This window comes from Caretta caretta, chromosome 10 (genome assembly GCF_965140235.1).
Source record: "Caretta caretta isolate rCarCar2 chromosome 10, rCarCar1.hap1, whole genome shotgun sequence".
Lineage (NCBI taxonomy): Eukaryota > Metazoa > Chordata > Testudines > Cheloniidae > Caretta > Caretta caretta.
In genome coordinates, this window is record NC_134215.1 from 78,780,491 (window position 1) to 78,807,679 (window position 27,189).

The window sequence follows — 27,189 nt, forward strand, 5'->3', positions numbered from 1 at the left end:
TCCAAGGGGAAGAGAAGAGAGAGAGAAATTCCAGGCACAAAGAAGGAAATCAGAAAAGTAAAGTCAGTGCGAAGGAAAAAAGACAGTTCCTCATTTGTACGTATACCATAAAAACGCCTTCTCTGCCATTTGACAGAAGTTACTGCTGGGAGCCTGATTCTGCTCTCACATATGCCATGTAAATGACACCAGTGGAGTCACACTGGTGTAGAAATGGAGGGGGGTCGGGCGAGGAGTCAGGATTGTAATATAGACCCTGGGCCCAAATCTGTATTCTTTACATGCTCTGAACTCCCAATGGACTTCACAGGGAGTTTTGGGTGTAGGAGGACGGCAGGCTGATACGTAATAAAGACCAGGAAAAAAAGATTAGAAAGATGTATAAAATTTCTATCTGTATTACCATTATGCAGAGTCTCATCTAGCAACTTGGGTCGGGGACTGACTATATGTTTGTACAGCACCTAATACAATGGGGCACTATCTGCATTAGCCATTAGGTGCCATTGACATATAAATATTAAATAATAATAGGCACCCTGATACCATGAGATCTCAACAATGATGTTATTACAATAACAATCATTGTATAGTTACACAATACGGAGATGCAGGCATACTCTACACTCTCTTTTCAGCACTCTCGGATTTTACATGTAACTTTGTTATTGCTAGACAACCCTTGCTGTCATTTTATTAACCATGAGATTTTGATTGTAAATGAAAACTGATCAGCTCTTAGTACTTAAACACATTCTCAAGCTGAACTCCCTGAACGAAACAAAGACTGAATGCAGGTTTGAATTTCATATATTGTCTTTGAGTTTTATGAGGGAAATGATACCAGATACCCTGTATGTATTTTAAGAGAAAAGACAGGGTCTTATGCCAATTTAGGAGAAAGCAATCCCTTTTCACATTAAAAAAAACACAAAGCCATGTAGAATAGGAATTAGCGAAAGCTTATAGCTTCAATAATTTAAAAGTTAAGCCTACTTAAATATAAATGACAACATTTAATTCCAAGGCTGTTACTAAGCAGAACCTGGGTGCATCTCATATCCTGTGCCTTTCTTTGAATGTAGGGCTCAGCAATGACAGACAAAAGCTGTCCATCACCCAGAACAAAGAACTCCAGGAAATTAAAAAAAAGAGGAAATACTGTCTTGAAGCTGAACCCAGATCCCATGAACTGAGCCCCCAGCCGGTTCAGCTTTCACTTGGTTTATTTAAGAGGCAGCCTGCACTAATTTTGGAAAGTTTGAAAAACACGGAGGATGGAACTCAAGCATTATGTAATGAAAAGAGAGAGCATCCTGAGAAAAAGAAAGCCCAACATGACACACTACCTCCTCTATGCAGAACCTATGAGTCACAGTCTCCCTCACAGTGGAAAAGGTTTCTATTGAGTTACTGATTGACATACACATAGAACGTTTTATTAAATTCAGCGGGCCACAGAAACTTACACTCACTGTTTCTACAGTGTTAAGCCTATTGAGGGAGAAAAAAATCCTAGAATAAGAAGGAAAAAACAACAACCACCTTTTAAACCGCAGCCAAATGTTCCTAAGAAGGACCACGAAAGCATACCACAAAGTCACCAAAACAACTACACACTGCAATACAAACGAAAACATGATGCCCATCTAAGAGATCAGTAGACAATAAACTAATAATGAGCTTGATTTTTGAAGGTTAAACTTTCAATAACTTGCAAGGAAAAAAAAAAGAGGTAAAAACACCCCAAGCATTATTTCAATCACCTTAATTGCACTATTATCTATCCAGAAATCATACCAGGCTGATTGTAATAAGGAGACCTGTCTCATTACTGTTCAATTCATCACTGTTTTTATATTTTCCAAGAGCTACACACACTTCTTCCACCACTGGCTGCTAAGAACTGTACAGCAGGTTTATTACTGTAATAACCCAGCACCCTGGTTTCCTAATCATTTTTCATACACCCAGATTAAGTGTAACACTATTCTCCTGTTCTGAGAAGGCTAAGCTGTTTCTCAAACAACTTGTACCGTATTTCGTTCAGGTTCCTCCACGAACCGGGGAGGGGGAAAGAGAGAAAAGAGAGAATTTTTCCACCTTTGCCAAAGAAGATCACTTGCCTTTCTTGGTTCTGTTTTTACATTGATTTTGTATTTTAAGGGCACCCAGACTAAGGGAGAAAATGTTACAATTTATCAGCAGGGTTTGTGATAGGTCCAGGGGAAAATCCCTTTGATGTTTTTGTAGTTCAGCCTTACACCTATGGGGGTGTTACTGGTTGTGTTGGCATTTGTGTGAACCGAAGCCAAGCATTACATGAAAGCATAACACTTGTAGGTTTAAAATAGTTTGCTGTTTCCCTTGTAACTTTCACTATAACTTCTACCCTGTTAGCTATCATTTCCACTGACAAGGATTGTGCATTTTATGGTAGGATTCATCCCACACACACACACCCCAGTGTGTGTATATCTTCCAGGTGTGAATTCTAAATAGTAATGGTGCAAACACCACTGCAATCACAGATCACTCAGTAACACCAGCGTTAATTCCTATCAGTGATAATGAATGCCATGGGGTCTATTCTGAATCTATATGCAGGGGGATTCTTTTCTTTCTTCCAATTAAACATAAAGCATTTCTGAAATAGTTGGAACATTTCCAATTAATCCGGTTTATAATTTGACAGGCCATCAGAAAATTCTATAGGAACATCTGTGGGGGAGGGGGAATCCCCCATTATTTAATTGTATACCCCCCCCCTTCTTTCCAATCTACACAGCTACACACAATCTTCCCCACTGACACCAATCAAGATTTAAACTTCAAACACCTGGGCAGAGAACATTTTAAATGGCTTAGCTTGCAGTTTTCCAGCATACCCCCCGCCCCCGCATAAGAGCCCGCTTGGAAGGGGAAATCCTGTCGAACTTTGCAAACATGGGGATGCTAATGCAGAATATAAATTGCCTCTGTGTGTGTGTTGAAAAAAAGTTTACTCGGTGCTTCAGAATATCGCTTACAGATCTCTGGCCCGGTTTCAGAATGACTCAGACCCAAATGAAATCAGAAGGGCATTTCAGTGCAAGGATGAGCCTCACTGAGCTTCAGGAATTCAGCTCCCCATGTAACTGCCGTGACTCTCGAGCTGCTGGCTGGAGCCCCGAAAAGAGCGAGTCTGCCTCGAATAACGAACTGCCAAAGTGGAGAAAATATAGCAACCAAGCCAGCAAGTGCTGCCTGGCCCCAGAGAGGGGGGGGGTGCAGAGAGAGCGCGACCCGTTTGCAGCGATACTGTAGTATTCACGGCTGCTTGGCAAATTTCCCTGCTGGGAAAGGAGCTTGTTGACAGACCCATGTGCTCCCAGCAAAGCAGCCAGGAAAATCAAAACACAGGCGGGGAGTGTGTGGCTGGATCAGCGCTGGTGCCCCCCCCCCTCCGCCGACATCCCCCCGTTTAGAGCCAGGTAGAAATTCAGGCACCCAGTGTCCGGGTGCAAATAAATGCCCCAGCCACAGAGGGGCTCCTGCCCCTTCTGGAAAGCGGCTCAGCAACACGCTCCGAGCCGGCGAGAGACAGGTCGGAGCCGGGGTAGATGGAATGGGGTGCGGGGGGTCACCCCCCAGCGTGGGTCCCTCCCCCCGCCCAACCCCCCGGGCAGGAGGAGAGGGATCCCCGCTTACCTCCCGCGAAGGCGAGCAGCAGGAATCCGAACACGCCGGCCGGCAGAGGAGAGCCGGGGGAAGCCATGGATCCACTTTTGGTGTGGCTGGTGTCTCTCCTCCTCTGCGATCCGGGGGGAAATCCAGCTGGAGTGGTGTGGGGGGGGGAGAATCAGCCCCCTCAAAAGCGGGTTTCAGGGCCCCCCAAAATAGCTCCAAAGCACCGAAATGGAAAAAGGGGGGGGTGGTTGGAAGCCAACCTAGATCCTCATGGTGCGAGCGCTGCCTAAGACAATTGGTGGCTGGAGAGGCTGGAATGGGCTTGCGCCATCTTGCACATCTATCAGGGATCTGTCAGCATCTCCCTTTGCTCTTTGCAAACACACAGGCATGAACATTACTGCCTCCCCTGCACCGGGGCCAGCGATCCCTCTCTTCCCCCCGTGCACACTCACTCCTCTCTCTCCTGGAGGCCCCTTCTGGGGAACAAAAGATCCAACTGGCGCTTTATGCGACTGGACATTTCAAGGCAAAGCAAACGGATCCCCCCCTTGCCCCACCAGGCTTTGAACTGGAGCCTGGATATTCCAGGAGAACATCAAAAGGCTCATGCACTTTCTTTTATAAACCGGCGAATAGCTGCTTTCTTTCCCGAGATTCAGGGGAGCCGGGCTCATTTTGCAAAGCATAAAGGAAAAGGCAGCGAGGGGAGTCTCAAGAAAAAGTGATGGTCATGTTCGCACTGTAGTTACCAAAAAAATAAAATTAAAGGGCACCCAAAAAAAAAAAAGAAAGAAAGTTGTATGGGAACCTTTTCCTTTGGCCCAGCTACAAATACCACTGCCGGTTTTTATTTTTACTCTGGATTAGCTCCATGAAAGGGCACCCTCCACCAATTGTTTGGGGCTTGTGCAAATGCAAAGCATGTGCTTCATTTATTTCACTCTGCAAAAGCATCCCAGGGAGGCAGCTTTGATAGAACAGCGGTTCTGCAAAGTAGAGTTGCACTGGGTTTCCTTGCACAGTTGAATTGCTCCGGATTGATGCTGGTATGACTGAGAAGGAGGAATTTGGCCCACTCTGATGCAAAGAGCAAGAAAAGATCTCCCATTTAATATGGTAAAACTTATCTACCGTTGGGTCAGATGAAGGGGATTTGGACAGTTAGGCAGAAGTTAAAGAAATTCAAAAAACCCTCCCCCCCATAAAAACAAGATATATTGGGCTAAATCTATTCCTAGTGTATCTTGACTGGAGTCAGTGCATTGATACAACAGGGATGAGTTTAGTCCACTGGAAATTAATTAAAGCAAACTTCTACCATGTGAGCAAATGGGTGTTAAAAGAGAGCTCTGCTCCCTAAATCAGGCAATTCAAAGAGAGAGGAATTACAGAGGAAGTATGTTATGCATTTTACCCACTGCATGTAAGAGAAAGAGCTACAGTATGCAAGATGCTGAAGATAGATTTCTACTGTCTAAAACAAAGCCATAGAGAAGAACTCTAGCTTCCATGTGCTGTCCCTCCCCTTCCCGCCCCCCCCCCAGAGGATATAAACAACATTTCTGTCTATAAAGGATTGATTTATTGCACTGACAGAAAAGAGAAAATTGCTTTACATGCTAATTCTAGAAGATCAAATTAAGAGCTAACAAATTATTTTACACTTTAAGAAAGGGACCATTTGTCTTGCAGAGTTAAACATAACTCTTCAGGGCAAAGTTATTCTACTTAATAATCCTTTGTAATCAGGTTCTGAAGGAAATGGCTTTTTTTTTTTAAACTGACTTGTTGTCTTGGGAGGGGGATGTTTTAAATATGGGAACATCTTGAATCTTGTTCACCTGAATTTAATTCACTGTGCCAATAATCAGGAACGTGCACAGACAACATGGTCAGGACTAGAAAAGGAGTAACGTTGGTCCCTTTTGTACAAGATGTACAAAGGGAAGTTCCAAAAGTATCAGTGAAACATTTCCAGCTGAAGTTAGGAAGTATTAAGGGAGCTTAAATCCACAGCAATGAAATTCTAACCAAAAAAAAAAAAAAAAAGAGAGAGAGAGCGCGAGCGTGCACGACTAACTTTTCTCAATGCACACACAGGAGCAGAGAGAGAGGGAGGCTTATACACAAACTGTATTTCTATCTATTTGTATTAGAGTACAGTTCTTATAGGCCCCAACTAAGATCATGGTGCTAGGTGTTTTACAAACATAGAGAGAGACACTCCCTGCCCCCAAACAGCTTATACTTCAAGAAAGTTGAAGGGTTAGAGGGGAAACCAATAGTTATAACACGTAGCTCTTGCACAGTGCTCTTCATCCATGGGTCTCAAAAAGCACGTAACAAAGGAGGTCAGCATCAATATCCTCATTTTACAGTTGGGGAAACAAGGGCACTGAAGTGACGTCACCTTGTACAAGCTCACCCAGCAGGTCAGCAACAGGGGCAGGAATAAAACCCAGGGCTCCTGACTCCCAGCGCAACACCCCATCTATTGCTGCAGCGATGGTCTCTCGAGTGGGTGTCTTCAGCCACAGTCCCGGCTGCCATAAAAACCAACTGAGTAAATTCTTTACTTCTCAGGGGTGCATCCATGGTCTCTCGAGAGTGAAGAATGCCTACTAGAAACCAGGCTGCCATTAAGACCGAGACCAAGCATGTGTAATAACAGGACAAAAGCAATTATTGTTTAGCCCAGTGTCCATTGATTTCCAAGGAATTATACCAGGGATGAATTTACTAAATGGTCCCGTATGGTGGTCTGGCTTCTTCCCACATCACCCTTAGCACTAGTAAGCTAAAAACAGCCTCCTAGGAGTAGCTTTTCTGGCCCTCCCCTGCTGCAGTTTCACAACTGCTCCCCAGCTGGCACCTGCTGCTTCGCAGGGGAGGGAGGAGAAGCTGCTGCTCCGTTCCTTCTTCCCTACTAGGAGCTGGGAGCCCTGGGGACAGCAGGAGAGGTGTTTGACCGGCTCTGCCTGAGCACTGGTGCTGGAACAATTTTTACCGTGGGGGTGCTGGAGGCAGAAGCCACGTATTTGGGTTGTGATTGCTACTTCAAGCCAGGAGGTGCAGCAGCACCCCTATGTCCAACTCCTGTGTGCCTGGGGCAAGGGAAGCGGTTAAAGTATTGACTGTGGCCCCTGGCCTTGAGATAATTGTCTAACCCCTCAAGGCTGAACATAACTAGGACTGGTCGAGTTATTACTTCATCCTGCCCGGAATAAACATAAGTGCAGGGCACTGAACTAGAAGACCTATTGCGGTCCCTTCCAGTCTTCCACGTCTGTGATGCTATAAGGCCATTTCTTGGGGCTCTGGTTTCTGAGCTCAGTTTTGGGGGTTCGACAGTGATTGCTGGGTAACTGGGAGGGCAATCAGTCGGATCTTGCAGTACAATGAGCTCATTCTCACCTTGCAAAGAACCAAAGATTTTTTGACATAAAAAAAAAGTTGATGAAACGTTCACTTTGTTTTTCCAAGCAGTACTATTAGGGACTCCGTTTGCAGACTTTGTTTTGAGACCAAAGTGAATTCTTTGGTCAGGCAGTAAGTAGCCCACGTTTTTGACAGAGGTGCATGCAGATTGCACATTAAATACAGCACAGTACATCTTTTGTAACAGATGATGGTAAAGACAGATAACGGTACGTGAATGTCAACCAAAAAAAACCCCGGTCAAATGAATGCGAAAGTTTGCATGGTCTAGGCCCTGTTTACCCCGGCCTTTACCTGCCTTAGGGGGCAGTGGTGAGCTCACTTCAAACATGAATCCAAATCCACTGACTTCGAACACAGTTTGGCTGACCAGTGTGGGTGTACATCCTCTGAAATATGGTCCTCAGGTGATTAATCCAGCCATACTGGCAGGACAAACTATATTATGCATAATTCTAGCTGGCCCATGGTTAACCATAGTTCCCTAATTCAGTTTAAAACTCAGTGCAGAACAAGGTGCCTAAAGGAGGAATGCTGGGTCCTATTCCCAAATTATACCACAGACTCATTCTGTGGTCTTGTACAAGTCGTGTTAATGTGCCCAGAGCCTCACTTCCCCGTGTGTGAAGTGGGGATGAGAATATTTCCCTACTCTCCAGGTGCAAGTCCGAATTCATTCATGGATCCAAGGCCAGAAGGGACCATTGCTGATCATCTCTTCTGGCCTCCTACATAACACAGGCCATAGAACTTCCCAAAATAATTCCTAGCACAGAGCTTTTAGAAAAACATCTAAGCTTGATCTGAAAAATGTCAGTGATGGAGACTCTACCATGACCTCGGTAAATTGTTCCAGTGGTTAATTACTCTCACTGTTAAAAAATGTGCACATTATTTCCAGTCTGATTTTGTCTAGCTTCAACTTCCAGCCACTGGATCATTTTGTACCTTTCTCTGCTAGATTGAAGAGCCCATTATTAAATACTTGTTCCCCACCTAGGTATTTACAAACTAATCAAGTCACCCATTTCCCTTCTCTTTGTTAAGTTAAATAGATTGAGCTCTTTGAGTCTGTCACTATCACAGAGTTTTAGTTACCCTTTAATCTTCTCTTCTCCAATTCCTCTCCAATTTTTTCAACTTCCTTCTTGAATTGTTGGCACCAGAACTGGACACAGTATTCCAGCAGCAGTCACCCCACTGCCCAACACAGAGGTCAAATAACCTCTCTACTCCTCCTTGAGATTCCCCTCTTTATGCATCCCAGGATAACATTAGCGCTTTGGGCCAGAGTGTCACACTGGGAGTTCATGTTTAGCTGATTATCCACCATGACCCCCTAATCTTTTTGAGAGTCACTGCTTCCCAGGAGAGAGCCCCCATCCCGTAAATATGGCCAACATTCGTTATTCCTAGACTTATACCTCTATGTTTAGCTGTATTAAAGCATATTGCTTGCTTGCGCCTTGTTTACCAAGCAATCAAGATGGCTCTGTATTAGTGGCCTGGTCTCATTATTTACCACTCCCCCAATTTTTGGGTCATCTGCAAATTTGATCAGCGATGATTTTGTTTTCTTTCAGGTTACTAATAAAAATGGTAAGTAGTGTAGGGCCAAGAACAGACCCCCACCTAATTCAGTGACGATTCCCCATTTACAGTGACGCTGTGGAACCTATCAGTTAGTCAGCTTTTAATCCAGTTCATGTGTGCTATGTTACTTTTCTATCATTCTTGTTGTTTAATCAAAGGGTCCTCCGGTATCAAGTCAAACACCTTACAAAAGTCTGCCTATTACATCAACACTATTACCTAGATCAACTAAACTTGTAATCTCATTAAAAACATATCAAGTTAGTTGTATTAATGGTTGTGAAGTGCTTTGAGATCCACCCATGGATGGTACATAAAGAAGTACTTTGCTTGGCCACTGCTCCTGCCCCCATCTCCACAGCAGCTGAAAAATGGGGGTGGAGGAAGTTTGAATGGATGAAAGAAGAGTGAGTGGGAGAAAAATCCCCCTTCCTGCATCCAGATGATGTTCCCCACCACCACTGCAGCCTGCTAGCCTGTCCCTTCTAGGGGTGGCTTACCATTGGGAGAGAGAGACCCGAAGAGCACACTTTTCCCCTTTGGGGTGCACCAAACTACACTGGTACTAGAAACACCATTTTGGGGTGTGGGGGAGGGAGCAGTTATCCTGACAGCCTTCTCCCCCACACAGCTTTGATTCCCACTCATACCCTCTGGGCCTTTTGCAAATCAACCGCTGGATCCCTGGTGCAGAAGACACTGTGATGGGCAGTCATCTTGTAAAACCAGACCAGTATAGAAAGCAGGAGGTGGATTTAGTAACCTGATCTGCTCAGTGGGCTTTCCAGTTAAAATACTTTTTAACAACACCCAACCCATTACTGCCTGGATGTTACATAACTGTACACATACATTCCAGTCTGCTAGGAAGCAAAGATGACATTACTACTTTGCCCACCAGCTGTGTGTTCAAGATTTGTTTTCAGGTGAACTTAGCAGAGGATTGAGTTGTAAGAGAAATACCGAGATCCCGTGTGGATATTGCAGGAGGTTATTTTCTCTTGACTGAACAGACCCTGCCTACCTCTCAGTTATTTCTGAGCGGTCCCTGACCTTTCAGCCCAAATTCTTAGCTGCTCATTCTTAGGCCTCTCGCTTGCTCTTCTTAATGGAGGCCAGGGCCCATAGCAAGCATTCCCGTAATGCTAACGGCTATTCTGGACTCTCAGAATTTCCCAGGGCGGAAGACCGGGCTTCAGAAACATTACACTACAGGCTGGGTTTAAAAAAAAAAAAAAAGTAAATCAAACTTGGAACTTTCTGAAGAGCTTTTCTTAAATCACTGCTCATGCATATTCACCTATTCTAAATCCCTTCTCAACTGGGCTTGGCGTGGTGGTCCTGGGCCCAGTTCCCAGGACCCAGAATTGGAAAGGACAGAGAATGAGACTCAGCTAAACGTTGTGGGTCCTTGACAGATCCAGGCTAGGAGCCCTAGATCTGGAGTCACAGGTCTGTCTCACTGATTTCAGCTAGGATTTCATAAACTGACACTAATCACCTCTCTGTTTTTGCGAACTCCACTCATTCAGAAATCCTGAGTCAGCCCCTTCCGCCCAAATCATGAGATTTTAAGTAGGGCTGTCAATTAATTGCAGTTAATTCATGCAATTAACTCAAAAAATTTAATCACGATTCATTTTTTTAAATCGTGATTAATTTTGTATGTAAATGTAAACAAATGTAAAAAAATGAATTGCGATTAATCGCACTGTTAAACACTAGAATACCAAATTAAATATTTTTGGATGTTTTTCTACATTTTCAAATATAGCGATTTCAATTACAACACAGAATACAAAGTGCACAGTGCTCACTTTATATTATTTTTATTATAAATATTTGCACTGTAAAAATGATAAATAGTATTTTTCAGTTCACCTCATACAAGTACTATAGTGCAATCTCTTATCATGAAAGTGCATCTTACAAATGTAGGGGTTTGCTCCATAACTGCACTCAAAAACAAAACGGTGTAAAACTTTAGCGCCTACAAGTCCAATCAGTCCTACTTCTTGTTCAGCCAATTGCTAAGAGAAACAAGTTTGTTTACATTTACGGGAGATAATGCTGCCCACTTCTTAATTACAAAGTCACCTGAAAGTGAAAACAGGCATTCGTATGGCACTGTTGTAGCTGGCGTCACAAGACATTTAAGTGCCAGATGCGCTAAAGATTCATATTCCTCTTCGTGCTTCGGCCACCATTCCGGAGGACATGTTTCCATGCTGATGACACTCCTTAAAAAAAAAATAAAAATGCATAATTAAATTTGTGACTGACCTCCGTGGGGGAGAATTGTATGTCCTCTGCTCTGTTTTACCTGCATTCTGCCATATATTTCATATTATAGCAGTCTCAGATGATGACCCAGCATGTTGTTCATTTTAAGAACACTTTCACTGCAAATTTGACAAAATGCAAAGACGGTGCCAGTGTGAAATTTCTAAAGATAGCTGCAGCACTCGACCGAAGGTTTAAGGACCTGAAGTGCCTTCCAAAATCTGAGAGGGATGAGGTGTGGCGCATGCTTTCAGAAGTCTTAAAAAAAGAGCAACACTCCGATGTGGAAACTACAGAACCCGAACCACCAAAAAAGAAAATCAACCTTCTTCTGGTAACATCTGACTCAGATGATGAAAATGAACATGCGCCGGTCCACACTGCTCTGGATTGTTATCGAGCAGAACCCATCATCAGCATGGGCACGTCTGATGGAATGGTGGTTGAAGCATCAAGGGACATATGAATCCTTAGCACATCAGTCATGTAAATACCTTGCAACGCTGGCTACAACAGTGCCATGCAAACGCCTCGTCTCACTTTCAGGTGACATTGTAAATAAGAAGCAGGCAGCATTATCTTCTGCAAATGTAAACAAACTTGTTTGTCTGAGCAATTGGCAGAACAAGAAGTAGGACTGATTGGACTTGTAGGCTCTAAAGTTTTATATTGTTGTATTTTTGAATGCAGTTATTTTTGTACATAATTCTACATTTGTAAGTTCAACTTTCATAAGAAAGAGACTGCACTACAGTACTTGTATTAGGTGAATTGAAAAATGCTATCTCTTATTTTTTACAGTGAAAATATTTGTAATCAATAAATATAAGGTGAGCGCTGTACACTTTGTAGTCTGTGTTGTAATTGAAGTTGATATATTTGAAAATGTAGAAAACATCCAAAAATATTTAAATGAATGCTATTCTATTATTCTTTAACAGCACAATTAATTTTTTTAATCCCTCAACAGCCCTAATTTTAAGACTTGATAAATGTTGGGCTCTTTATTCACCTTCTGGTTTCTGAGCCTTTACAATTCACTTTTTCAAGCTTTTTTCTGCAACCACAAGGGCCACACACTTACTTTTCAAAAACAAAAGCAGAGAGTGGTACATACTCACATGACCCTGGGAGCTGGAGCTTTCAGGCAAACACCAGATAGCACAAGAGCCGTGATGAAATCTTAGGAGTTGGCAACACTTCCTCTTTCTACAAGATGCATCAAGTCCAGGGGTGGCCCTAGCCATTTTGCTGGCTAGGGGAAAAATCTTTTTCAGCTCTCGGGCCTCCCTACCCCACCCCCAGTGGCCCAGGACTTGGGAGCAGAGAATAAACCAAAAGAGCTGAGTGGTGTTGCTGAGTGGAATTTGGTGCCTAGAGCAATCACCTTGTTCTCCAGCCCTTAGAGCCAGCCCTGCTCAAGTCCATTACCCCTGAGTATTTTAGAGGTAGAGATCCCCCATGTCTCCCACTAACCAGATCTTCCACGGTGTGACAGACCCAGACCAGTAGGATACAGGAGTCTGGTAGAAGACAAATATATTGGCCACTGGATGAACAGCTTCCTGTTCCCTGAGTGACCAGAGAAGGGGCTGCCCTAGAGCAATCAGGAACCTGCCGGAAGCAATTAAGACAAGCAAGCTAATCAAGACACCTGGAGCCAATTAAGAACTTTCTAGATTCAATTATGGCAGGCAGGCAAATCAGGACACCTGGTTTAAAAAGTCCCTCCCATGGGTTAGCAGGGGGGTGTGCCAGGAGTGAGAAGGTGTGCTGCTGGTGGACTGAAGTGGTTAAGCGTGATCAGGCTTCAGGAGGCAGATCCTGCAGTGAGGATAAAGAAGGTGCTGGGGAAAGGCCCTGAGAAAGTAGCCCATGAAGTTGTAGCCATCACGCAGCTGATACAGGGAACATTGTGGACAGCTGCTATCCACAGGGCCTGGGGCTGGATGCTGGTGTAGAGGGTGGGCCCAGGCTCTTCCCCCCCCAACTCCTGACTGGACACAAGAGGAGTTGACCTGGTCTGTGAGAAACACCAGAAGGAAAGGTCTAAATTGGAAAAGGATCTGCCCTGTCCCTGACCCACTAGGTGGGACATAGAGACTGCGGGGATTGTTCTCTGTTTCCCCCATGCTGGCCAGTGATGAGATTAGCTGAATGGACAGCAGGTTTGAGCCACTAGCAAGAGTAGCCAGACTGAGGGCTGCTGTGAATCTCTGAGGCGAGCAAATCCGCCAATAAGTACAGGACCCACCGAGGCAGAGGAGGAACTTTGTCACAATGGACTATGAGAACAGAGACTTTGAGGGCATGAGTCTCCTTCATGTACACTGGTTTTATACCACAGTAGCTCCATTGAACGTAGTTACTCCTGATTTACACTAGTGAGTTGAGAATCAGCCCCTGAAACTCAGTTTCTACTGTTCTGGGGGATGATCTGGGCCACAGTTGACATAATAAAAAAGAAGTTCAGGGCAAGGACTTGTTCTTCTCTTTGTCAAGTGCTATGCAAAGTTACAGGGCTACCTAAACATCAGCGTCTCCTGAGCAGTTAAGTATATACATGTACATTGTTTTTGCACCAGCCATTTTATGATCATGGAGCCATATTCTGCATTCATCAAGACCGGTGTAAATCAGCTGGAGTTTTCTGGGCTTTCACCCTGGAGTGGGTTTGCCATTTTATGGAACGTCTCAAAGAGAGTCTCATTTTATTGGTCAGGATTTTAACTAAGTTTAAGAGCCCCAGTTCTGAGAGATGAGAATTGACCTGACACCCTCCCCTTTCTGGAAAAAGGCAGCACAATTTGCTATCCCCTTCGTTCTGCCTGAATCAGCACGGGCTGGAATACCAGAGAATAGCTGGTAATCTTCGCTGGTTGCAGGATTTCAGCAAAAGGTTTCTATTGCTGCTGGAGTGGACAGAGCAGCAGGCCAGGACACAGGCAACTTGAGGTCTGGTCCTGACTCTGCTACTGCTTTTTCTGGGTGACCTTGGATAAGTCACTTCTCTTCCTGTGCCTCAGTTTTCCCCTCTGGGATAATGATTCTGGACCTACTTTGTAAAGCCCTTTGAGATCTGTGGATGAACAGTGCTAGGTATTTTTGTTTAAAAGGGAGTAATATTTATTTGTCTGCTGTACCTCCACGGCAGCATGCTCCCACGCCTGCTAAGGGCTCTCCACAGGTCTGGGGATCCCTGAATGGCAGTAGGTATGTGGGCAAAGGAGCTGTGTTACTGGGTTGGGGGAAATCCTCCTGCCCCAGGACTGCATGGGGGGTGAGGCAGAAGAGTAATGCTGCCAGATGCTGCATTGCTTCTTCCCACAGATCCCCCTCAGCAGAGAGGACCCCTGTCTCAGGGAGGATCCTCAGGTCAGCTGTGGACAGAGGAGGCCAGCAGGGACTGAGGTAAGGAAGTTTGGGAACAGAAACATGACTTGTTCTAAGGAGGACACCCCCCACCCCCCCTTGACAGAGCTATGAGGGGGAGTCTGGGTCTTCCCTCAGGCTGCAGCTCTCTGTCACCTCCCCTGGACTCAGTGCTAGAACATTTAACCCGGCCATTTAATGGCATCTCTGCCAAAGGGATTAGCTTCCATCTCCAGAATCTTTCTGAAGAGCAGGACCTGAGCCAGCTCCCCTGCTGGTGCCAATGGGCCTTGCTCTCTCCCAGTCAATGAGCCAAGTCTATAGACACTGGGGATCTAGCCTACTCACTTGCTTTCCCTTGTGCGGCAGAGGGTTTCCTTTCAGTCAGTGCAGTGTGCGATGAGCAAATCGCACATCTGACAGGAAGAGGTACTTCGAGCACAACGATGGAGGTGGGTTGTCAGCCGTTCTGTCCTGCCTGAGGAATATGTCCTTAAATCAGTGGTGGCCAGGGGCCTCCCAAGCCCTGCACTAGCTCAGCCAGGGGAAAGGGAACAGATTCCAGAGGGGAACAACAACCACAGCCCTTCCCATTCCTTGCTTCCCTTTGTCTTGACAACTGCCCTCGTTACCACAGGAATTACAGGCACAAAGGCCCCCAGAGGATTAGAAGACACTAGCCCTAAAACTTTATGGAGCCCATATTCAGGAATGGAGTTCAAAGACACTCCTGCATGGCAATGCGGTCAGATGACTGCTCCTGAGGTCTCTGAGGCACAGGGAGGGCCCGGTGGGGCTCTCCACTGGAAATCGCTTTCTCTAATAGAAATCCTTTGTTTACGGCCCTAATAGTGGCTGTTAAGGACCAGCCTATGCCATTTCATTACTGACATAAATGAATGGTGGCTGGTGCCTTTGTGCCTTGCTGTGCATAAGCCGGGTGATTCCACATGGCAGTTAGGTTGCTGAGCTGAGGCGGAGCGATATATCCTCAATTAATTGAAAACAACTGTGCCAATGATCCAGCAGTTTTGCTATCAGTGGAAATGAGTGTGCGGCGTCAGCACTAATGACGCCTTAGAGAAAATAGAGGAGCATGACTGTACATCCCATGCAAATGAGATGAACCAGGCAATCCAAAGAAATATCCTTCTGGCCTCTACATTGTAGTCCCCTCTCCGCCCCCTTGCATTAGTGTCTCAGTGAAAAGAGATGATGCTTTAATGCCGATGGTCATCAGAGGCAGTTACACCAACCCCACCATGCAAGTGCATGGAGACTGACCAACCTGATCTGACTGAGATCAAAATAGCTTGGCTGGGTGGGATTTTTCTATTTTTTATTGCTGTAAGTAAACAGTGACGGTATATCAGAATGGTCCCCAAAAGCCCATGATCAGCTCTGTGTACAGGGCCTGATTTCAAAGTCTGTTGAAGTCAATGGAACTAGTATCAGGGTAAAAGTTTCAAAAGTGCCTAATGCCCAGATTGTTAAAGGTATTTAGGTTTGTAATTCTCATGTATTTCCCTTAGAGGATCTGGGCCTAAGTGATTTAGGAGTCCAAGCCCCATTTTCAAAAAGTGACTTGGGCATTTAGGAGACTAAATCCCATGGACTTGCAATGAGACTTAGGCCCCTAAGTCACTTCAGTGCTTTAGAAAAATTTTCCATATTGTCTTCAGAGGGCTTTGGCTCAGGCCCAATCCCCATTCACCCCAGGGGTCTGATACTGCGAGGTGCTGCGTGCCCTCAACTTTGATTGGAGTAATAGGCGGCATACTGTAGGAGTTGCTCATAGCCATGCAGGACTGGGGCTCACATGGAGAGATGATGCATGTTCGGGAGTCTGGATTCTAGTCCCGGCTCTGACATAGACTTACTGTTGGCCCCTGTGCAAGTCATTTAACCTGGGTGGGCCTCAGTTTCTCCTCTCTCCCTCCTCCCCGCCCCCCCCCCCCCCGCCTTCTGTAAAATGAGAATAATAGCTCATGGGGATAAATTTTAGTCAATGTTTGTAAAGTGGTTGGAGCGTCTTGGCGGGTTGGTGCTGTGGAAGTTCAAAATATGTTCAGGTTCAATGCCGATTGGGTGTGCCATGCAGTGGGCCCAGACCCATGTCAGAGAAGGCACTTTATAAAATCGTTGTTAATAATAAATAATAATAATAATGCTTCCCTAGATCATTGAACATATTGGGGTCAGCTCCCCAGTGGGAGTAAATCGATGTAGCTCTATTGACTTCAGTGGACCGACAACGAGCTGAAGATCTGGCTCATCCAGTCCAATGGGCACTCAACCATCCTGCCACAGTGGTATGCAATCTGGTGTGCAGAGGGAGCTGCTGGAAGGTAGATGCCAATTGACCCAAAGGAAAGTCTTATATTGTCGTATTGATATTATTCTTACAAATGCAATAAAATTAAAATAAACACAGATGTATTCATTGTTTGCTAAATCAGTCAATCAACCTTCAATACATTAATTGTATTGGTAGTAAACTGAGTTCTTGCCAATTTATGCTTGTCATTTTCACATCAAGAAAATATTACAATCAGATCTCATAGTTTATGCAGAAAATGTCAACCTGTCACTGCGTGAACAATGTAGCAGATTTGGCTTTTGTGTTCCTATTAATACATTAGGTATTATTATAATGGAGTATTACAAAGTATGTGCTTGGGAGATCAGATGTACTCTATGCTCCTGAGGCTCACGATTTGAGAGCTGCCATTCCTGAAGAAGTCAAACTTCCTCGGCGCTCTTGGTTTCCTTGCCCCGGCAGAAGTCCCCTTCAGAATCAATTGCCTGTACCAGGTGACCCAGGAAACACTCTGCTGGATGGAAACACTGGGGATGCAATGTCCCGTGAGGGGCTAGTGTGGTGTCTGAATAAGCCCAGAGTGTGTCTGCTTGGGTCAGCACCCACAGAGGAAGGGGCAGTTCTGGGAACTGGCAATAGGGGATGAGTATCTGAGAGTTTGGTGACGAGATTTTTTTTTTTCAGTTATACTGGTATAGATAAATAACTATGGTTATACTAGTATAACTCTCTGTGTGGGCACTCCTATTCCAGAATAAGAGTGACATTTCTCACTGCTTGCCAAGCGACATAAGCTGAATTGGAAAAAGGGGGAATTGGAATAAGGGTGTCCACATCAGAGGGTTAGACCAGTATAAATATAGGGGATTAAATTCACCCCCTACCTTGTACCAGTCTAACTTTCCTGTGTAGACGAACACTTACGCTAGGTTGGGAGTTCCAATTCAAGCCATCTTTTGGCAGTTCAGTGGTCTTTTTTACAGGTGTATTCACTTTGGAACAGTGCTTAGTGGACAAGGAACAAAATCTATATAGGAAAGTTATAACAGTATACAGTAAGGTGTGAATTTTAAGCACTAGAGTTACACTGGTATCATCACCGTGTGGACATTCATAATCTGGTATAAGGAGGCCTTTTTTCCAATTCAGTTTATGTAGCTTTGGAAGAGTTTAAGCTAAACCAAAAAAGCCACTCATTCTAGAATAAGAATGACCACAGGGGTGTTACACTGACATAACTATAGTGGTTTAATGATACAGCTGAAAAAATTCCCCCTGTAAACAAACCCTCAGAAAACCAGTCCTATATCTGGCATTAATTTGCACCTTTGTTGATGAGCGGCGTCTTGTCACTGTTTAAGTTCCTCGTTGCCCTTCGCGCAGCCCCAGGTGCTAAGCTGGATGGCGCCAACATATCCTTTTCCTTGGAATCCAGTCCCTGGCCACCACAGCTCTGCCCTCTCCTCATTTAAGTCCCTTCACAGAAACCACGTCTCCAAGGACGCTCCTCCACGCTGTTACGTTCAGTTGTCGATTTACTAGCTACGGAACAATTCTTCCTCTGCAAAAAGAACAAAGAGCCTGGGCAACGTTCAAGCGGTGAGACTTCACCTCTGAGGCCACCACACCACCACCTTGTTTTCGCCCTTCATCTCTCTCCAGAAGCCCGTCTCCATGTAATGGCCTCCTGCTGTTCTCATCGTTCGGACCCTTGGCACGGGACTATTTTCACCCACTTTTGTACAACGCCCTGGGCATCTGTGTTGCCAAGACCGTGCATTGGGGGGCCATGCGGGGGGTCACACCTCCCCAGTTTGCTGCTTGGCTTGTACTGAGCATGCTCAGTAACACTGCTGAAGCTGGTTGCCCTCACACTGCCCCTCCCCCCCCCCACACGATTGGCAGGCATGGGTCGGCTTTGTATAATGCTGTCTCAGCAACCAACAGTAACTTTCTGCTGGAGCAGGAGAAACTCAGCGAAACCCCCTCCCCCCGCCCAATCCCATAATCTGCCATCATGGGCTACAAACAATACCACTTTCCCTCAGAATTTGCTTGGAACGTTGCTGACAGGACCATATTGCCCTACAGCCAATTGAATCCCATGATATCACTTGCCAGAGAGCTGAGCTGAGTAATTCATTGCATAGTACAGCTACTGAATTACATAATACCTCATTGCAGGTTAGCCTGTAATACTATTGTTGGCTGTACTGTAGCATAGAGCGTCTGGGGGTAATAAAAGATAGTGATGAGAATGAAATGCAAACTAATGACTCATTCAGATCCTGGCCTTTTTGAAGGCCCAGCTCCGTTATGACAAATTAGTGCAGATGTGCAGATGGGGAAGTAAGGGGAGCTGCTAACCCTCTGAGTGCAAAAATAAAAAAGAAGTCCCAGGCCAGCCTTTCCCTTCTATTAATGCAGACAGAATGAGATCCAGCAGAGTCCTGGCTGACTACGGGAAAAGGGGAAGCTCCCTTCTCTGGCAAAGACTGCATTTCAGGGTTGCTTCTTTCCAACCAGAGTGGCTAGTCGAATTTTGGGGCCCTTGGGATGTTCAAATTGGGAGAAAAATTGCTATTTCTCTGATGCTGTTTTGTTTATTTACAAACCAGGTACAAAGTCCTGGGTCTCTGAACACTGGTGGAACCAAAAACTAAAGGAGCAGCTGCCTAGCTTGCAGCCCCAAGCCCCTTTAGCCAACAGACCCCAAAACACTCTCTCTAGCTTTTTCCAGCATTATACTGTGCTCACACAGCCCTCCGCTTAGCTTTCTTGCCTCTGCCCCCTCCCTGTTCTTGCCTGTCCTCAGTGTGTGTGTGTGCTCTCACACATCCACATCCACCTGGCCACAATGGCCAGTGGCACCCGCTGCCAGTTTCTGGGCACTCTATTTGCCTTTGTTTTAGGTGGGGCCCCTTCACTGTTTCTTACAATGATCTTAAATGGAAGACTCGCTCCCACATCAGTTTGAACATGGTTTTAATTCAACCCTGTTAAAACAGGCCATTTTATCATTTAATTGTGTTACCTGTTGTCATGGCAAACTCCTCTGTTAGTTCATGTGCAATCGATGTGCGATGAATAGATTTCAGTTGTAGATATACGTATAGCAATAAGCAGGACAGGAGTATAACAGTAGTAACTAGTTAGGTGTGATAAGTGTGTATCAGGTATGTAAGTAATGTGATGCCTATAGGCTGAGGCCTGTAAGATCTCAGCTTGGTCATAGTAGGCTTCAGGGTTTTTGACATACATAGGTGACCCAGGAGTAGAATCATAGAATATCAGGGTTGGAAGGGACCTCAGGAGGTATCTAGTCCAACCCCCTGCTCAAAGCAGGACCAATCCCCAATTTTCACCCCAGATCCCTAAATGGCCCCCTCAAGGATTGAACTCACAATCCTCGATTTAGCAGGCCAATGTTCAAACCACTGAGGGTTACATGGGGAGGGATAGCTATGTCAGTCAAGTTACAAGATTATTGTAAAGAACACGATAACAGGTGATGTTCCAAGAAAATATACTGCACAGTGTACTTGTCTAGACCACACAAGGCACCTGATTGTAACGTCACAGAAAGGTCTGCTCTTACCGTGGGTTACCATGGGAACATGTTTACATAAATGCTTATAAGAATAAGGGGAACTAAGAGGACAACCTATAAAAACAGGGCTCCCCAAAATTGATGAGGTGTGCAAGTACAGATAAGGAAAAGGAAGTTTGCACCTTCATGCATATGCATAAGGTGGTAGGCGTGGTCATAACAACAAGATAAAAAGGGTTCCCTGAAATAGATAGGGTGGGAAGACTCCAGCAGGAACTACCCCCTCCATCAGTGACCACCTGTTGAGAGATCCACCAGACTCTACAACATCTCTGGCAAAGAGAGTATGAACACAGCAGTAGCTATGGCATGGGCTTTCTCGGGGTTTGTGCATGTGGTTGTCACCTTAATCATCTGCTTTGTAAAATTTATAATACAAACAAGACTTCTGTCCTGTCACTGTGTTTGTGGTGACTGTCCTCGGTCTCCGTGTGTTCCTAGAGCCTCCCAAGCGAAGAGAATCGTACAGGGTAACTTTCACCCTGTTGATCGGAAAACTGTAGTACCATGGGAGCTGAGCTCTCTCCCTAGGGACACAATAGTTTATCACAGAACTATCCAAGCTATTTCAAATAAAGGCTGCAACCCAGAACAAGGTTTCACTCAGCGCATAACAGTCGACAAAGGAGGACACAAGGCAGTTAAATGGTATGAATTGCTCTGTAGCCATGTGTCTAGTGGTTAGGTCAGGGAACTCAGAAACCAGTCTCTTGGATTCTGTTTCTAGCTCTGCTACTTGCCTAGCTGGCAAGTTCAGAGGCTTGACTTACGGCTGGTCTATACTTGAAACTTTGATCGACCCAGTTATGTTGCTCAGGGGTGAGAAAAATCCAGCCCCTGTGCGACATAGTTAAGCCAACCTAAGCCCCTGTGTAGACAGCTCTTGGTCGACGGAAGGTCAACTAGCTACCCCGCCTTGGAGAGATGGGTTTACCATACTAACGGGAGAACCCCTTTCTGCGGCTGCAGCAAGTGGCTGCACTGATGTGCTACCGGGCTGCAGTTGGAGCTGGGCCACTCTCACATGCTAAGTGTGGACATAGCCTGAGCGTTGAGCAAGTACCTGGATTCCCAGCATGTTTCTGGGTGCCCGGTGTTAATGCTGACGTGCCCAGCCACGTGCATCTCAGAGACAAACCCTTTCACCCAGGAGTTGAGGTGAGCTGGGCTGCATGAGCTGCTGGTCCCAGCATGGGAGTGTTGGCAAGGCTGGTGGGCAGGACACTGTCTGTCACAGGCCCCTGACTGTCACCCTTGGTCTAATACGCTGAGTTTGTTGACCTTCTGGCATTGTTGCAACTGCCTCTCACTTCACTCCAGCTTGTTGTGAATTGGGCGAGTTGTACTGGGAGGGATCCTTTATGGTGGGATGGGAAGCTCGCTCTCTCTCAATTTTGACACACTGCTGGATGAGGTGATTATTGCCAGAGAGTTTAATTCTTTATCGTACTATACAGGTGCATTATATAAATTGAAACTATAAACATGAGTCGGGGCCTATTTGGGTCTGAACCCTCCATAGTCACATCTATATGTAACTGTATTGCAAAAGCAGCAAAGAGTCCTGTGGCACCTTATAGACTAACAGACGTATTGGATCAAGTATAAGAGCTTGCGTAGATTGAGCACAAGTTTGCTCGGTTCTGAGCAACCTCCACTCGTTAATAATTATCCACTGCCTTGGAAGTTGAGGGTGTTCGGTATCTCATAGCTCAGCTTCTTGCAGGATTGGGCCGCTAAATGGGGCAAGTTATAGCAATGCTTTTTATAGCAAAGTTTTTGGAATCTGAGCTGAATGTGTCACCACGAGAGAAGAATCCCGTCCATTCATTTGCTGGATGCTTCCTCTTATTAAAACCCCCAAGATTCCAGGTGAGATGAACTGCAAACTGTTTGACTTCAGCTGTCCCCTCCCACATCTTCTTTAATCTGTCGTCCTGAGCAGACAGGGATGGAGATATGTCAGGCATAGAGAGACGCCTCACAAATCCAAACCCCAACCTGTGATGCAGATCATTCACAGGCTAGACTGCGATGTAAAGGAGTTAGGTGCCCAACTTCAGTTGCTTGTTCTGAAGATTTGGATTAGGCTCCTGGGAAATTCTTAGCCTTCACAAGCGGGCGGATCCCACGGCTCTGCTCCCAATAGCCCCTCCGGGACCTGTCACTTTGGACCTGGTGCAAACACACCAATTGCCAGACCAGATCAGACTAATGGTCCATCTGGTCTAGCAACTTGTCTCCAACTGTAACAGCTGCTTCCAAGGAAAGGGCAGGAAACCCCATAATGAACAATCACGGATCATACTGTAGAAATGATGGACAATTATGGACACAGAAACCCATCCTCTCTGCAGCACTCACAGATATCGTACAATTTCCCTCCAGGCCATTCCCTCATGTGAATTTACCCCTCAATAGACAATATTCTGGATTCTAAATGTTGGAAAACTTGAATCCTGTGCAGTCCAACACACCTGAACCAAAGAGAGGGTTCTGAGGAGCATAGTTTGGCCCAGACCCAAACTTCCACAAGTTCCAGGGAAGTTTGGAATTGGAGGCTTGATGCAAGTCCCATCCTTTTTGTACGATAAGATCTTTTCTGCTTTATTATTTCTCTGCTTTGAAAGATAGTGTAAGTACCACTGGGTAAAGAGCAAAACTCCTATTGACTTCAACATTAGCAGTGTGGAACCCAGCAGCTCAAACATTGTTAAGGAGACTATCCCTCACCTGGATTTTCCTTTATAACCAGCTCTACATACAGATTAAATCCTACATTGGATTCTACCTTTTTTTGTAAATATTTTATTAATAATACATTAGTTAAGGAATATAAGGACAATTTCTTCTTACATTTTAACACTAAAGAGTATTTGTGAAGTAAGAATAGTCTCTGAAGAAAGAAAGTTATAATTAAATACAGCATGGAACCAAATACAGACAATCTTTTAACAAGATGAAGTTCTGGTTACCTTTCCTTATGCATTATGTAAAAATAAGTATATTTCATTTAATTTTTAAAATATTAGCAAGGGGAAAATGATAAAAATAGAACTAGACTAAACATCTCTTTTCTAACTAGGATACTGGTTAGAAAAGACACAGGGATCCCTGCAAAGGAATCGATTTCTATTGAGAACAAAAAACATATATAGTGTGATATAGAAATGCTCACTTTCTTATAAAACGTCCATCCTGGGCAGTTATCAACGTTATTCGTTATTTACTTTTCAAAAATCAGAAACCCTCGAAGGTTACAAATTATCTCATTTGTTACTATTTAAACTAGAACTTTACTGTCTGTGAAAAAATAAACAAAACCAACCCAATGAGAAAGTTGACAACCAGATGTTTTTAACCAAATCATGTTTCACATGAGAGGAAATTCAAAGAATCAGAATTGTGACTTTCACAGCAGCATGGGAACTATATAGTTGTGTAACCAAATGGTGACATTAACACTACAAAACTCACGTTGGGGAGACACATTTGATATTTAAACGATGTACAAACAAGAAAGATAGGCAAAAAGCTGAACAGCAATAATCTTTAGTGTTACTGAAGGAAAGCATGGGTGGGTGGAAGAAAAAAAAAGTGCTAACTTTTAGTAAGCTACATGAAATCTGACGTGTAATTAAAGGTATCAACCTTTTTTTGTGTGTCTGTGAGAAAGGTGCAAGAAAGCTACTTACTTCTGGAAAACATTTCATGATACAAAAATATATGCACTGGTTATTTCAGCTTTGTACACAGAATGCATAATATTAACCCATTGCTCCAGCTTTTAGTCAACAATGCGAATATAAAGGCCTGACACATGTATAATAAGTGCAGGGGCCAGGGAAACAGCCACGTACATTAGGATACCTCCCTAACCCAACACTGAACATAACCCATTGTGTGCGCTAATGTGGAAGATCATGTTAAAAAGTGACTTCAGTACAGTTTTGGGGTCAGGCCCTCAGCTGGTGTAAACTCCTTGACTTCAAGGGAACGATACTGGTTGACACCAACAGAGATTCGTTTATTTTTACCAACCCAGGGGCACTGCGGTATTCTGATGTTCCAGTGCTGTAAGTTTCATGCTCTGGAACAATTCGGTTTGGTGGAATAAGAGTAGAGAGGAAGGTTGGATGCAAGGAAACAATGCAAACAATGCAAGCTTTCTGCCTACACAATAATGGTAAGTAGCACAAAGAGAATCATTTACACTTTTCATAGCATCTTTCCTCTGAGGATCTCAAAGCGTTTAACTAAGCTGCACAAAACCCCTGTGAGATAGGTTTGTACAGATAGGGAAACCGAGGCACGGGAAGGTTACGTGACTTAACCAAGGTTACATAGCAAGTCAGTGTGGTAGAGGAGGCAAGCAGAATCCAGAACTCCCTCATGATAGTTCTATACCCTATCATGAAACTCCACTCCCTCCCCGAATGTGAATTAAACTAAAGAGTTGAGATGTGCAGTCCCTGAAAGGGTCAGATGAGATGGTGGTTGAGCAAACAGCATCAAGCATTCCTGTCAGGTAAGATGCCCCCAAATATTATACATCAATTTACAATAAGCCAATAGTTTCTCCCTTTATTATTTCCAATTGTGTGAGAATCACCCCAGTGTTTGCTCCTGGGAGCTTTGCTTGTGTCAGGCAGCATGACTGGGTCTTTACAGAACATAAGAAAGGGAAATGATCCTTTCTCAGACATTTACTCTTCGGGAAGGGGAAGGGAGGAGGGTTAGTACACTAACAGCTAATCAGGTCTCTCAATTTCAGAGGCCTGAGGAAATTAGCAGTAGCTATTGGCAAGTGAGAAGAGGATGCTGTATGAGACATTCACAGCAATCTGAGCATTTAGACCAAGTCAAGATTTAAACAGAAAGCTGGTCTTAACCTTAACTATAAGGTAATAGCAGTGGTCCATTCTAGTAAAGAGCCTGATTTCGAGACTTGGCTTCCTCCCATTTTGCATCCACAATTTAGGAGGGACAAATAGGAACATCGGAAATGGCTCATACCAGTGAATGATTCATCTAGTCTGTAATCCCATCTCTGACAGTGGCCAGTACCAGATGCTTTGGAAGAAGGCCCAGGAAGCTCCATAGAGGCCCATTATGGAATTATGATGCATCTAAGGAAATTCCTTCCTAACCCCAGGCAGCTAGTGGTTGGTTTATGCTCCAAAGCAAAAAGGGTTATATCCCTTTTGTATTTTTATCCTATCTAATGTAATTGTGGGTTGCTCTTATTGTCCATGAAAATGTTTAATCTTTGGATTTTCAAGCCTGCTAAGCTCTGAGTAAAATATCCTGTAGCAGCGAGTTCCACAGCTTAATCATACGTTGTTTAGAATGCATTTCCTTCCATCCACTTCAAACTGGGTGCTGTGTGTCACCCTGCTCTGGTATTATATGAATAACTGAGGAGGCGCTCCCAACTAACCTTCTCTATGCTATTCTTTATTTAAATACCTGTACCGCATCCCCTCAGATCTGCCTCCCACTAAACTATGGTGCCAACTTTAACTAAGCTAAGTAAATAGTGCAGTATGTGGACTACTCCATTCTACACTAGATTCCATTCATTAGCAAGCCCTCCGCTGCCAGCCACAAGTGGGCTATTCTCTGGCTGTTGCCAATAAGGCAGGTTTGCGGGGCTGCAGCAAGGGAAGGCAGGTCCCAGAGTTTCCTTCATTGTCTGCAGCCTCACAAATCCGCCTGTGGCCGGGGCCTTTCCTCCAAAAGCAGTTCTCAGTAAGCGACGTCCTGCTGCCAGTATCTGCATCCCATTAACATTAAGGTCAATGAGACAGGACTGGTTCCCAGCAAAATGTTGCTATGAACTGGACATTGTTAATATCAGGGTTGCTATTAAGCAGCATCCACTGTGTTTCCCTAGCCTTAGTACAGGGAATACTGCAAATACGGAGGTTAGCTCGCTACAAATCTTCATTATCTATGGGAAATGGTGAGCTTTTCACCACAACTGTATATTGCTCTATTTTATTCTAATCTCCTCTCAAAGCCTTTAATCCTGTTCTGTGCCTTTCTCTGCACCCTTTCCATTTCTCCTATATGCTTTCTGAGGAGAGGCATCCAGAGTTGAGCACTGTCTCCAAGCAGAGTGAGTATCATTGATTTGACAATGGCACTCAGTATTTCCAGCATTATTCTCTATCCCTTTCTTAATTAAGCCTAACATCTGGTTTTGCTTTTTTTTTTGTCTTTTCCTCTCTCTTTTGACCGCTGCTGCTCACCGAGCACATGTTTCCATTGCAATGGCTGTATTGGCAGCTAGGTCTATTTCCTGAGTGGCTCCAGTTAATTTAAAACCTATCGACATGTATGGAAAGAAATGCAGGCATGGCTGAGGTCATTAAGACGTGATTGGCAGCTGCTATCCCACATGGCACCGTAGACAGTGGCACCTGCAAGTATTTGCCTCACAAAATTGTGAGAGTGTGAAATTTCCACCCACAAAACAGGAAGCCAGGTGGAGGCCTCATTCAGAACCAGGCACATACCATGTGCCTCGAAAAAGGCTCTTTTGGAATAGCAGAGCTACTCATTTTTTTAAATTTAGTTCTTGAGCACAACAGCCCCCTTCACTGACCCTGTCATCCCATGCTATTGGGGCGGGGGTTCCTGAGGGTCTAACAAATGATGGTTACGAGCGATCGGCCTGTTCAACAGGGATCTCAGGGTGTGTCTGTATGGAGAGGCAGTGAGCAGCAAGCTGGGGTGTAGCGTTCTAGGCTGCCGTGCACACAAAGTCCCCTAGTGCACTTTGAACTACTGCAAAGCAGGGCCACAGGGTAGCAGGGTCCACCCGGCCAGTTAGTGTGTGGTGGGCTGGAGCGCTGTAGACTGATTCCCCGGCTTGCTGCACAGTAACTCTCTGTAC

General features: G+C 44.7%; 2 protein-coding genes across 2 annotated transcripts in view; both read right to left on the reverse strand.

The window, feature by feature from the left end:
- The window catches only part of IGDCC3 (immunoglobulin superfamily DCC subclass member 3), a 184,731-nt gene extending 180,566 nt beyond the window's left edge, over window positions 1-4,165 (reverse strand). The window contains exon 1 of the mRNA XM_048867470.2: window positions 3,691-4,165. Coding sequence (XP_048723427.1) covers window positions 3,691-3,757 — 67 coding nt within the window. The 5' untranslated portion in view covers window positions 3,758-4,165. The remainder of the gene's footprint in view (window positions 1-3,690) is intronic.
- Window positions 4,166-16,825: 12,660 nt separating this feature from the next.
- The window catches only part of IGDCC4 (immunoglobulin superfamily DCC subclass member 4), a 194,108-nt gene continuing 183,744 nt past the window's right edge, over window positions 16,826-27,189 (reverse strand). Inside the window, exon 20 of the mRNA XM_048866842.2 lies at window positions 16,826-18,239. Coding sequence (XP_048722799.2) covers window positions 18,147-18,239 — 93 coding nt within the window. The 3' untranslated portion in view covers window positions 16,826-18,146. The remainder of the gene's footprint in view (window positions 18,240-27,189) is intronic.